The following is a 12,906-nucleotide window of genomic DNA, read 5'->3' as shown; positions in this document are numbered from 1 at the left end:
CAGTACAACCGCGAAAGCTTGCACAAGTCACACATCCAAATGTCAGTCCGTGTAAAGTTTCTCGAGGTGTGCAGTTCATAATATCGAGATTGTGCCAATAATCTCAATGTAGGTTTCACATGTAAAATAAGTCTGCAGCCTAAGCGAGGCTTTCCCGGATAAACAAAGGGCAGCAGCATTATTATTATTACAACATTGCCAAAGTCAAATGCGGTAGCAGTGGTGAGCCGCGTACCTAGGTGTGGTCTAGAGGTTGTGTGTGTCTTGGCAGCCCGTGAGGCTCTGGGCGGGCGGTGGGGGAGGGGATGCGCTTTGTGGTCGTTGCTGTGCTCCCAGAGCCCCTGGTTTCCCGTGCGGTGCCCGAGCGCGTCGTCTCGCTCCTGTGCGTTTGTCCTGCCGCTCCGTCGCTGTTCTTCTTCCGTCACCCCCCCCGTGCCCCGCGTATTTGCGTTGTTTACGGGATCGTTAATTTACTTTCTCGGAAAGAACATCATGGCTGCTGCTGCCGCTGCCGCTGTCGCCGACTAATCAGCGCCGTGCATTCCATGCGCTTGCAAGCTTTTATTATAACCATTGTAAACGTGGCCTTGCCTGCTTTACAGTGGCTTTGTGTGCCATGTGACCTGTTCCCCCTGGCCACACCTTGGGCCCTTCTAACTTCCCCCCTTGCAATGCATTTTGATGACCGACCCTGATAGGACTTAAAACTGACAAATACTACGAAAAAAATACTAACCTGATGATAATGTCACGCATAACTTTAAAATGTACCTCCACCCTAATACAAACCTCATTGCTTGTTATAAAACTCACATATGTGCATCACACGTCAATTTTAAACGTTAACCATTGTTTTAATCTGAACACTAAGCCCAACCTTAATATCAACACTCTTTTCTATCAACACGAGCACTTACTTAGATCCCCACAAAATTAACACATCCCCTTTCCCCAACCACAACCCCTCTATCTTATCAATACTGCTGCCCATAAACCAAACCCTTCCCAACCCCACCACCTCGAACCCTCAACCCCACTCACCCTAACCCCTCAAACCCCACCACCGCTAGCCCTAACTCTAACCCTCAATTCCACTCACCCTAACCCCTCAAACCCCACCACCGCTAGCCCTAACTCTAACCCTCAACAACACTCACCCTAACCCCTCAAACCCCACCACCGCTAGCCCTAACTCTAACCCTCAACAACACTCACCCTAACCCCTCAAACCCCACCACCGCTAGCCCTAACTCTAACCCTCAACAACACTCACCCTAACCCCTCAAACCCCACCACCGCTAGCCCTAACTCTAACCCTCAACCCCACCGCCCCTGACCCTCCTCGGCACGCAGGTCTATCAACGCAGGGCGGCGCCTCTGGCCCCAGCGCCGGGGTTCCCTCGTCCGCGGCGTCCTCTGCTCAGGACGTCCGCCGCAGCAAGGCCTTTCAGCCGACGGCGGGCGACCTGTCCGGCCTCGGCGGTCCCGGCGGTCCCGGCGGCCTCGGCGGCCCCGGCGGCGCGGGCGGCGGAGGTGGCCCCGGTTCCGCTCCATTGCTGTCCCTCGACTCGGCCGATCTCCCCGAGGGCTACGACACGGGGCGCGCGGAGGCATGCGGGACGCTCTGCAGAATCTTCTGCAGTAAGAAGACGGGCGAGGAGATCCTGCCCGTCTACCTGGCCAGGTGAGGGCACTGCGCCGCCGCCGCCACCAATCACTCCGCGGGCCGAGGTGGAACATGGAGGCTGAACCCGATCGTACTGCGAACGCTCACGCTGCCCGCCCCTCGCAGCCTCCATTGTTAATTGGCGCGCGTATGGCAATTCGTTCAGGAGCTAGATCCCAGTGTCGTCGTCCGCTAGACACGAGAGTGCTTCGGGAGATAATCCATTGTAGGAGTGATGACTACAGTGGTGTACTATATGGTCTATAGTTGGGGTTGCAATCGCACTGGTGGATCATCTTTGCACTTCAGCCTTTTTGATGTGTTGATGCGGTTCACGGTTACACCACCAGTGTGTTTGAGGAATGTCAAAGCCAGGAGGCGCAATGTGTGGGTCTCTAATCAGGTGTTTATCCCGAACATTCGTGTTGTTCCACCATTCGCCAGCGTTCTTCCAGATCCGAGTGAGTTTATAAAATGATGACCGCTTGCTCCCAGAATCAGGATCGGGAATAACATTTAGCTCTTGATAATTCTTCCATATTTATTTGGTACAGGACGTAATCCGATGGGTTTCTGGCCCTTGAAAGTACCATTTAGCTCTACTGATCATGTCATCAGCCACAATCAATCCACTACCACTCCGACGCCAGACTTTACCACCGGCCGTCATCCCTGCTAGCAAGTATGTCCAGGCCAGCGTTCTTATTCTATTGAACCATTGAAACACGTCGCTCCGTTTGCGTTGGTGCCGTGCCCGCCGCAGGTTCTACATGGTGCTGATACAAGGCCTGCAGATCCAGGAGCGCGCCGTGTGCCGCCCAGTCCTCGCCAGTATCCTGCTCAACTCTCCCACGCTGCTCTGCTCCGACCTGCAGGGCATCCACGTGCTCGTGCCCTACTTCATCTCCGCCCTCGAGATCATCCTGCCCGACAGGTAGGGTCACCACCCTGACCACCCTTTTCTCCCACATCTCATGGCGTGGGACATATATATATGAGGATATGCCGACTGAGCTATTAGAACTCTTTTTCAGAAGCAACCTGGCCACAAATGATAGCTCAACCAATTGGCTGATCGTGTGGAAATTTATAGCAGCCAAATACTCTAAATGTGGAGGGAAAAGACCTGGAGAAAAATCCACGCGACCACAGGGAGAACATGCAAACTCCATATATACAGGTGTCATGGTCAGAATCGAACCCACGACCTCCTGCATACCAGGCGAGGGAGCTAACATCTCACCACCGCGGCGCCCCATCGAACTCGTCTTCGGTGACGTAAACGCCACCTCTGCTCATCCACGAGTGGATTGACGAGAGCACTGTATATTGTTGTTGTAATTGTGTACACGTAGTAATCGCTACATTGGAGGTGCAGATTTAATAATAAGTTGGTGCGTTTGGTATTCGCGCCATTCTTATAGTCCAAGGTTATCGCAAAGGTCCTATCCTTCACAGATGAGGGGGGGGGGAGGTTATTCTTCTCAAGTGGTTTTATCCAATTAAGTAATTCGATTTTTAGATATTTGGCAAATTCAGACCACGACACCAGCACTTTGTTGAATAACTTTACGGGATCCACTATTAAGCACACTGGATGTTCATACACTTGCATTATTAACCAGGGCAGCCTCTGGGCTCGAAACACGAACCTGTACAGCAAATCACTTGCAATAAATGATGTTTACAGCCCCCTTGCTTGTAAACCTTTCAGAGTCGTACAGAGTTGTCAAGGTATTTCTTCTCGCAAAATTTTAAATTTACGGAGCCAAGCCGATGCAGCTTTCGCATTCCGTTTGCTGCCGGGGCTGAGTGTCCACGTGATTCTCCCAGGGATCTGCAGAAGTTCAAGCCGTTTGTGAACACCACCGACCTGCGGCACGCCGCCATCCAGCTGCTGCTCTCCATGCTGCCGCTGCCACTGCACTTTGGGACCCTGCGAACCGAGGTGGCCCACCCACACCAGCAGAGGCCATTGTAGTGGCATTGGCAGGGAACACGGCAGATGATGAGGGGGGGGGTGCGAATAAACACTCTTACGATGGTAGGGCCCGTGACCAAGCCACCTGGGATGCGCCCGGTTCACGGGGAGCTTGAATGGGTGACCACCACGCATGATTACACAGGTGTCGTAGGCTGCTGCGGAGCTACATTTCCTGCAGAGGGCAATGCAGTGGAATCCTTTGCAATGTATTATGCTTCAGTGTCTTATGTTCCCCGCTTTCACCAACCCACACTGGCAAGCTTGGTTAAGTGTGGTCAGGCAACCTCCATGACCCGCACGGTGCCGGTAGGCCATCATCCTGCAGTAGATTGACAACAAGGCTGTACCTCAACATGTATGTATGTTTCACTTCTTTCGTACCGTACGTAGCCAACTGTGCTTATTGTAGGTCTGACATGTACACATTTACATGTAGGAGGGTAGGGACTTGCAAATGCAAAAGTTATTAGGCGCGGAATAGTGGGATCCTCGTGCAAAGGAGACATGGCATCCATGATATAGGTTTCTTTGGGTTAGATAGCGTAAAGATATAAATGTGTCGTTAAACCCACCACCACCCGACGCAGCCAATTAGTAAGGGTTGTCACATAAACAGAACATGGCAATTCGTTACTAGTACAGCACACCGGTGTGTTTGAGACCAAAGCCACAACATTTACAATCTGAGTATGATGTTTCGCCAGTAATTACAACCGGCATCATCAGGCAACAGACAGATTTGTGGAGAAATCGTCTTGTTTCGTTCCTTAAATAGTGGGTGAGATGTGATTACGTCACTTGTGTGCCCTTCTTGCGCGAAGTGGGGGGGGGATTAATTAATGCATATAAATAATTATGGGTATCCATTGCCGTTTGGGTTATTCATATGGTAATCAACATACATTTTTCATGTGCATTATGCAAGTACCTCCGCATGTACCTCCTGTCGATTGTGTGTACTAATATAGCTTCAACAGTAATCCCTATTGAAGTATGGTGACCTATATTGGCACGCATTTAAACAATGTATTGTTTGATGGTTCGCTTCCAAGCAGCACTTAGTCTAGCTATCCGAAGGGTTAAAATTATTTTTACTTCTCATAGATTCTCTAATTAGCCTTGGTCAGTCGTCACTAGTTTTGCACAGAACTTCAACATTATCAAAATCAATTGAGTGTCCTTGTTGGCACGCATGTTCTGCCACTGCCGATAGTTGTATTTTGGAGTATTTAATATTCATTTGGTGTTCTTTTAGTCTCGTGCTGATCATTCATCCTGTTTCACACCATAGCATTTGCCACAAGTGCAATTAATCTGGTACCCACCTTCTGTTGATAGCTTCGGTAATACATCTTTTGTACCAGATATTAATTTCTGTATTTTTATGTAGCATGCCAAATCTGATTCAGATGTTTTGTTTTTCCAAACATCTGGCTAGTTTATCAGTTACTTCCGCAATGTACTGTATTTTAATAGTAGTGGTCAATGCTCGTGTTATTTGATTTGATTTTGGCATTCAATGCCCTGTTGATTTGTGCATCATTGTAACCGTTCAATTGCAGCGCTTCTTGAACATGTTGAATTGCACTTCTCAGACTGTCACCATCTGACACTTTCTTAGCCTGATGTATAAGCGTCTTGATGAGAGAGGATTTCTGTGCGGGATGATGGTGTGACTGCATTCAGATAGGCGTCAGTGTGTGGTTTTTTTTCAGTAAATGCTGTGTGTTAATTTAGCTTTTCAACCGCGCCTGAGCAGAATATCCAGAAATTGTTGAGTTCTGGCAGCTTCCACTTCCATGGTGAACTGGGATGGATGGGTTTTCGGAGTTTAGATGATTGAGAAATTTGTTAAGTGTATCTTTGTCGTGTGGCCAGACCACCAATGTGTCATCCAAATATCTAAACCAAGCAGAGGGTTTTAGTGTGCTTGAAGCTATTGCTTTTGTTTCAAAACATGGCAGTCCGGCTTTCTTGACTAAAAAAAATACAAGATTCCTTGGAGGTCGGCTGTTGACTTTGCAAGAACTGTGAGATCAAGCAGAAGGACGAAAGCGAATGATGTAGGGTGAGGAGATGGCATCCCTGGCAATGATGACCTTTCGACCTTGACCTACCATTTGGAATAAGCCCGTGTTTTTACACAACCAGATGTGTGCCCTCTTACAAGCCGATGATCCACCCCCCTGTGTGTCCAGACGGTGCTGGACAACCGCTTTCTGGATGAGCGTGGCGGCGTAGGGGAGCGTCCCGGAACATTCCTGGTGCTCAAACTGCGGCTCGTGAACCTGCTGATTGGAGCGCTGCAGACGGAGACTGACTCCTGCAACACGCAGATGATTCTGGGTCAGTTGGCCCAGGGGGCGCTGCGCCACTGGCGACGCGCGGGTGGCAGGCTTAAACTAAACTCTATACTCTTTGGTTCTTTCGGTAAAGTCACGTAGGTATAAAAATAAAATAAAATAAATCACGACGTTTTGGGCGCAACAAAAGCGTCCGTCATCAGGTGGGAAAGCATGGCCTGCTGCTGATGCAGACTGTTTTAAAGGTTTGAAATGTGTGTAGCCCAAGGGTTATAAGGGAGTGGCTGGGTCTAGTGATGTTAAAGTGAGAAATTAGCATGTAACTGGGCACGGAAGTAGCTATGATATTGCGAGACATTAACATAGTGACTTTACCGAAAGAACCAAAGAGTATGGATCCTTGCAGTCACGAAAGCTTCAAATCAAAACTAAACTCTGTTTAATTTACCAGGTAATGCCCACTGAGCTTATAGAGCTCTATTTTGGAATCGACCTGGCTATCACAAATTATACCTCAACGAAGTGGCTTATCGTGTGGAAATTGATAGCAGCCAAATACTCTAAATGTGGAGGGAAAAACCGGAGGACCCGGAGAAAAATCCACGCCACCATGCAAAATATAAAGAGGGAACATGTAAAATATAAAGGCGTTAGAGTTGGGTTCGAACCCACGACCTCCTGTACACCAGGCGAGGGAGTTAACATCTCCTAGCCACCATGGTGCTATGTGCGAGCTGACACTGGTGGATGCCACGTTGTGGAGGAGAGCGGCGGGGGGAGGAATGTTAAGCGTAAATATAAAATAGAGATGAGCAGTATATATTACATTTAATTTGAATACAGAATTTCATTATGTTTGTTTTATCGGTATCTTGTTGAGTCCTTTATTTAACGAGATGAAGTAAATGCAGTGACATGCATGAAACATCCTCCTTTTGGATGGTGGACCTGGGTAACTTGACAAAAACCCAACACGTCCATCAATAACACCGTGGCCTTAAAAGGACAAATATATAACAGGTGACGTCTTGGGCAACGGCCCTTCTTTGTGGCACAGAAATAGAGAGTCCAGAGGCAGAGTGGGGAAGAATGCTTCCACACCACTGCCAATGCAATAGCACCAAATAATTTGGGTACCATCAAGACATATATCTGAATGATTCCTCATAATCAACGATTTTTGGGTTTAGATCGCGTTATTTATAAATGTGTCGTAACCCTCCACCACCCGACACGGCCAATCAGTAAAAAAGTGTCACGTTGACAAAAGACAAATAGTTCACTGCTTTAGCCCACCGGTGTGTTGAAGCGTGGAACCACAACATTTACAATTTGAGTACGACGTTTCGCTGGTAATTGCATCCAGCATCATCGGGCAATTCGCCAGAATGGTGAGGCTCTGCTGTGTCTCCCGTTCTTATATAGAGCAGCAGCAGGGTGACGTCATCATTAACTCATTAACTCATCAGGTGCAAAGATTTGAGGGGGGGTTATTGTAATGATATACTTGATTAGTAATAAGGCTATTGTTACGATGCGAGTTGTAGATTAGTAATCATTTGGAATGTGTGCTACATTAATAATCAGTTAGTGCTTGTCTCCCTTATAAGGAATTGTAATGCATCTTATTTAATAATACGCTTCCAGGCCGCACTAAGCCTGTAGCTGTCTGAGCGATTAAAGTTATTTCTGTTTCTCTCAATCTCAATGGATTCTCTAATTAGTCTTTGCCAGTAGTAACTAGTTTTACACAACACTTCAACGTTGTCAAAATCAATTGAGTGTCCCTGTTGGCAAGCATGTTCTGCCACTGCCGACAAATGATTACTAATCTACAACTCGCATCGTAACAATAGCCTTATTACTAATCAAGTATATCATTACAATAACCCCCCCTCAAATCTTTGCACCTGATGAGTTAATGAGTTAATGATGACGTCACCCTGCTGCTGCTCTATATAAGAACGGGAGACACAGCAGAGCCTCACCATTCTGGCGAATTGCCCGATGATGCTGGATGCAATTACCAGCGAAACGTCGTACTCAAATTGTAAATGTTGTGGTTCCACGCTTCAACACACCGGTGGGCTAAAGCAGTGAACTATTTGTCTTTTGTCAACGTGACACTTTTTTACTGATTGGCCGTGTCGGGTGGTGGAGGGTTACGACACATTTATAAATAACGCGATCTAAACCCAAAAATCGTTGATTATGAACAATATTGGTCGCGAAAGCCTACGTGTTAAACTGAATGATTCCTCAAAGTAATTGCCAAATTGGTATCTAAATGACACAAAACATCATTAATTGATCATCTGTATCTAATTGCACGTCCTCCAGTAACTAGTAGTTTGAATGCATATACATGATCCTGTGTGTGATGCATCATCAGCAAGGAGGAGGATCTGAATATGGTGGCTTTGACCATATATCCCAGAATGCGTCCAATCTCGTCAAATCTCAGAAGCTAAGCAGGGAAAAAAATGAACCTGGATAGTGCTTGGATTGGTGACCGCCATGCGGGGTGACACATGTTGTAGGCTGCTGCGGGGCTATTACGTAGGCAGCTGTTCGCAATATAGGAAATTCAATTGTTGTACTACACTTCTATGCCATCACGTCTTTCCCAATCCCCACCGACCAATGTGGTGACGTATCGTCAAAATAAACCCCTACGACTTTTCGAGGCCCTCGCCAGCAGTGGATTGACAAAAAGGGCCTCGCATGTCGATGTGTCATTCTGTAGCCGTGCTCATCTATGTACCCCATGATTGTTGTGGTTCCCACTTGTGTGCTTCTCCACCCTTCCCCGTCCCCTGTCCGTGTATCAGGCGCCATGCTCAGTATGGTTCAGGATTCCGCGCTGCTGGAAGCTGTGGGCCCACAGACGGAGGTGAGACACTGCTGGGCAGCGGCAGGAACTCCACGGCTCTCGGTGTTGCAATTGCGTCAGTCGTGTAGCATGGTTTGGCCCGGGCCCTTGTGCAGGGAGTGAAACGGGGCCACCTCCCTATGCTCTGTCGCTGTGTCCTCCCATTTCACTCCTCCACATGTCGATGGCGCATTTCACATGCACACGTAGGCTGGGGGGAGGGATTCACATTCGCAGCCACCCACCTGCAAGACTTGACATGACCGCCATCCCCTGAATTCCCAACAATCTGTAGCCTCTGCCTACAGCCGGCACTGCCAGGGCCTCAAGCGAGCCGCGAGAGCTATTGACCCTCCTGCCTAGCCCAACTCTTCGTAGCCTGGCCCCTCCAGCCCCTCCGGCCCGTGCTTCCATGGTGCGGTTGCACCACCCGCGCACTCGGAACGCAACGTGGTGGCGAGATGTTAACTCCCTTGCCTGGTATGCAGGAGGTCGTGGGTTCGGTCCTGTCTCTGACGCCTGTATATTTGGAGTTTGCGTGTCTCTCTCCCTGTGGTCGCGTGGATCTTTCTCCGGAACCTCCAGTTTTTCCCTCCAAATTTAGAAATAACATGCTTTTAGAGTATTTGGCTGCAATGAATTTCCACGTGATAAGCCACTTTCGTTAAGCTATCATATGTGGCCAGATCACTTCTGAAAAAAGACCTATATATAGCTGAGTGGGCCTCACCTGCTAAAATAAAAATCGCCTAAAGTTATTGTAGTTTTATTAGAACGCGACGCCACTGAATCGCGCGCTGTGTCGCGTCCCGGGCACCCGCAGGTCGACGACGCGCAGAGGACGCACAGTCGCAACAGCAGCGGCGTGAGCGCGTCGAGCAGCAGCAGCACGGAGGCCGCCACCCCGGAGGGCGACCGGCCCACCCAGGCCATGATGCGGGACTACGGTAGGCGGTGGCACCAGCCTCCGCTAGCCCCGGCTTGGGTCTGGCTACGGCCCAGCCTCGGGCGAAGCACGGCAGGGCCGAGCGGTGCCCGTGACGTCGCTCCACCGACCACGGAGGCACAGTGCGCGGTTATGCTTGGTGCAGGGTGCAGGGCTGCCTCACTTCTTTGCAAAGGAGGGTGCTGCTCTCACTCCCAGTCCGTCACCGTGATAGAGAGGTTTTGGGATGGCCCAGTGTCGCGTTTATACATTGGTGAATGTTCAGACGCAGGTTAATGAAGAGTGTTAAAAGCAGGGTGTTATGGAGCTGGAGTCATTGAAAAGCTGAAATCTGCTTTGTTTTGTTTTTGTTTTGCCGCTAAAAGGAAATGCTGTAATGTTTTCTCCATTAATCATTGTAGTTATGTCAAATTCAGTAGTAACATTCCCGGAAACAAATTAATCTTATTGCAGCTGAAATTGCTAACTTGCTTAACTCTCAAAACTAGTACATAGCTGTCTCTTTCCTTTTAAAAGTCCATTGTAGATGCCATTCATCATGACATTAACTTTTTTTCTCAATCAGATATTTGGGCCAGCATTTTGCGGTTGAGTATAGCAAGCCTCAGCTGTTTGCTTCTTCTTGGGTCGTGTGTACATGCTGGTGTGTGCATATGTGCTTGTATGTGCGGGCGTGCGTGCGTACGTGCGTACGTGTGTGCGTACGTGCATACGAACGCTTGTGCGATGGCTGTGTCTGGCTGCAGATCACATCACAGCCCCTATGTGCAACCAGATTAAGCGCCCAGTTACTGCATTGTGTCGTCGCATGCTGGGTTGGAATGAAATGCATGCATTTGGAATCCTCTGAGCTGCATTTAGTTTTTAAAAAATCGCTTTAAAGAATAATAACACTTTACAATTTTAATCAGGAGTAAGGGCATATGCGTCGCTGCAGCTAATATAATTCACGGGAAAATTTCTCAATTTGAACATTTTGTTACGTTCCTAAACGTTTGCAAAGCATTGCCATCATTACAAAATCAGCCAGGCCAATTGGCTCACAAATATTATGCATTGTAATTACGACTTGACAAACGGCGTACTAATTGTCTGTGCTGTTAATGCTGTGTAATTTGGCACACAGTGTGCACATTTTAAGTGATGCATATACTGCCCTCCTCACAATAATTATCTGGTGAAATTAACTGAATACGGAGGCGGCTTCTTGACCCAGCCAACACCGGGCACCAGGAACAACCACCAATAATGCCCCTTTGAGAAATCACGACACAGCCACATCACCTGATTAGGCCGAGTCTGCATCAGGTATGTGCATAAGAAGCCGTCAGATTCCACTGGATTTTTTTCTCGTATATAAATGAGATGATAAAATGAAGAACATGCACCCTAATTCTTTGTGCTATTCCCAGCAGCTCTTGAGGTCCCTTCCCTTTCCTCCCCAAGCCTTGCTCCTTAATGCCCGGCCTCTCCCCCACCTCTAGCTGCCTGGGATTGCGGTGCTGTGATTCACTGCTTGTATTCCTCTCCCCTCCCTCCCTGTCCCCCCCCCCCCCTCCGGGTCGCCCACCATTCTCTCCCCAGGCTCCCTCCCACCCCAAGGTAAAGTTCAGAGATGAGTGGCTCACACATCTCACAGGGGTCGCACTGGCGCGCTGAACTTTTGCGCGACATTGCGGTTGGCGTCGTTAACAAGACAGCTCGGCGACTATTATTTCCCTAAGTGTCGACTTGCACCATTTACCCATGGTGCTTCATGGCAGCGCATAATGAGTTTATGTACGGTATTGCCTTGTGCGATGGTACGGGGTCCCAACATTTCATGTGGAGCGCCTTCATCAGGAACATCTGCCAATCCAGCAGCATTTGTTTAACAAGCCTGACTATCCAGAGTTTGTTTAAACACATTTTATTGAATAATATTGCCCTGGAAAGCCAATAGGCTGATGGACTAAACGATATATTCACATGTGGAAACACAGATCGAAGTTCAGCTTATATTGGCTTTTACTCCATGATGCTGCACGAAAACTCAAAATGAATTTGCGCCACATTGGGGGAGGAGTTGAACGCCTCCCCCCCCCCCTCCGTGGTTGCGTGCAAGCAAACTCCATTCATATGGTCGCTTAAAAAAGCGCTTGCCACTTTCATGCCATTTCTCCACATCGCCTTGCCATGTGGTAGCGGCACGGAGGGTACGCGCACGGTCTCCCGTTATTAGTCGTCAGCGGCGTCACAACAGCCTCGTGTAATCGGGCGACGTTTTTTCCACCAGTGCCCCCCCCACTGCCTGCCTGCCGTTTCTGCAAAATCGCCGCACGGTCCTAGACGGTCGTCGTTGCTGTGCGACCCCTGTCGTCGCACGCTCTCTCGCTCGCACCGCTTTTGCTTGCATGTGGCTTGTGTAACCTCCCCTCCCCCGGAGGCTTTTTGCTTTTTTTCCAGTTTTTCCACCGACTTTTGCACTCATAGGTAATGATCAGTGGTTAGCTCTAAAATCATTAGCTCACCTATCAAAACGTTAAACAGGTTTGCACTGTTGTCAGTGGTGGTGGTGATGGTTGTTGGTCTTTTTAGCCAGTGTCAGCTTAACAACCGCTTGTGATTAGTCGTTTTTAGCTTGTAAAGGTTGTAAAATGAGCAGCGCTTGCATGAGTGAATGAGAAAAGGTTTTCAAGTCCCAAGTTTGCAGTCTTGATAAAAAAAAATTCTGCATTTAAAGTTTGCGTTGGCATTGATGGCCTCTGTTTTATATTTTTAAATTACTTTTGCGAATTGATTAATTGCCTTCAACATTTTAGAGATGTTTTTCCTATTTATAGTTAGCCTTTAAGTTCGCTTCTATATAAGTGTCAATATGCCAGTATATATCTTGGCTATTGCATACCATGAATTATTATGGATGTAACAATTTGTCCCTTTCATGGTTTGATGAATCGTTATGATTTTGGTGTCGCAATTCTATTCGCAAATAATGTTTCTATTCCGTTGAAGTTATTACGTAGAACCTATAAATGGTATAAAACTACAGCACCTGTCATTGTAAGAGTCTATAGAGTTCATAGTGGAATCAACATGCAGTATAAGTAAGAATTGTAATCGATGAATCGTTACATCCATAACAATTGTGTATGG

At 48.0% G+C, this 12,906-nt stretch overlaps 2 protein-coding genes across 8 annotated transcripts in view; one reads left to right on the top strand and one right to left on the bottom strand.

Moving 5' to 3' along the window:
• The window catches only part of RBIS (ribosomal biogenesis factor), a 575,724-nt gene that overhangs the window by 521,929 nt on the left and 40,889 nt on the right, over positions 1-12,906 (bottom strand). The gene's annotated exons all lie outside the window — the stretch shown is intronic.
• Positions 1-12,906, top strand: part of RALGAPB (Ral GTPase activating protein non-catalytic subunit beta) — a 56,173-nt gene that overhangs the window by 20,817 nt on the left and 22,450 nt on the right. For 5 of the 7 annotated variants that reach the window (XM_078613762.1, XM_078613759.1, XM_078613756.1 and 2 more), the window contains 7 exons: positions 1,354-1,684; positions 2,430-2,600; positions 3,500-3,614; positions 5,849-5,996; positions 8,785-8,846; positions 9,649-9,772; positions 11,356-11,373. In XM_078613762.1, the coding sequence (XP_078469888.1) occupies positions 1,354-1,684; positions 2,430-2,600; positions 3,500-3,614; positions 5,849-5,996; positions 8,785-8,846; positions 9,649-9,772; positions 11,356-11,373 (969 nt within the window). The remainder of the gene's footprint in view (positions 1-1,353; positions 1,685-2,429; positions 2,601-3,499; positions 3,615-5,848; positions 5,997-8,784; positions 8,847-9,648; positions 9,773-11,355; positions 11,374-12,906) is intronic. The other 2 variants (XM_078613761.1, XM_078613760.1) reach the window with 1 other exon arrangement.

The sequence above is a fragment of the Lampetra planeri genome, chromosome 42 (genome assembly GCF_965212315.1).
Source record: "Lampetra planeri chromosome 42, kcLamPlan1.2.h2, whole genome shotgun sequence".
NCBI lineage: Eukaryota > Metazoa > Chordata > Hyperoartia > Petromyzontiformes > Petromyzontidae > Lampetra > Lampetra planeri.
This window is presented reverse-complemented; position numbering and strand designations above follow the sequence as displayed.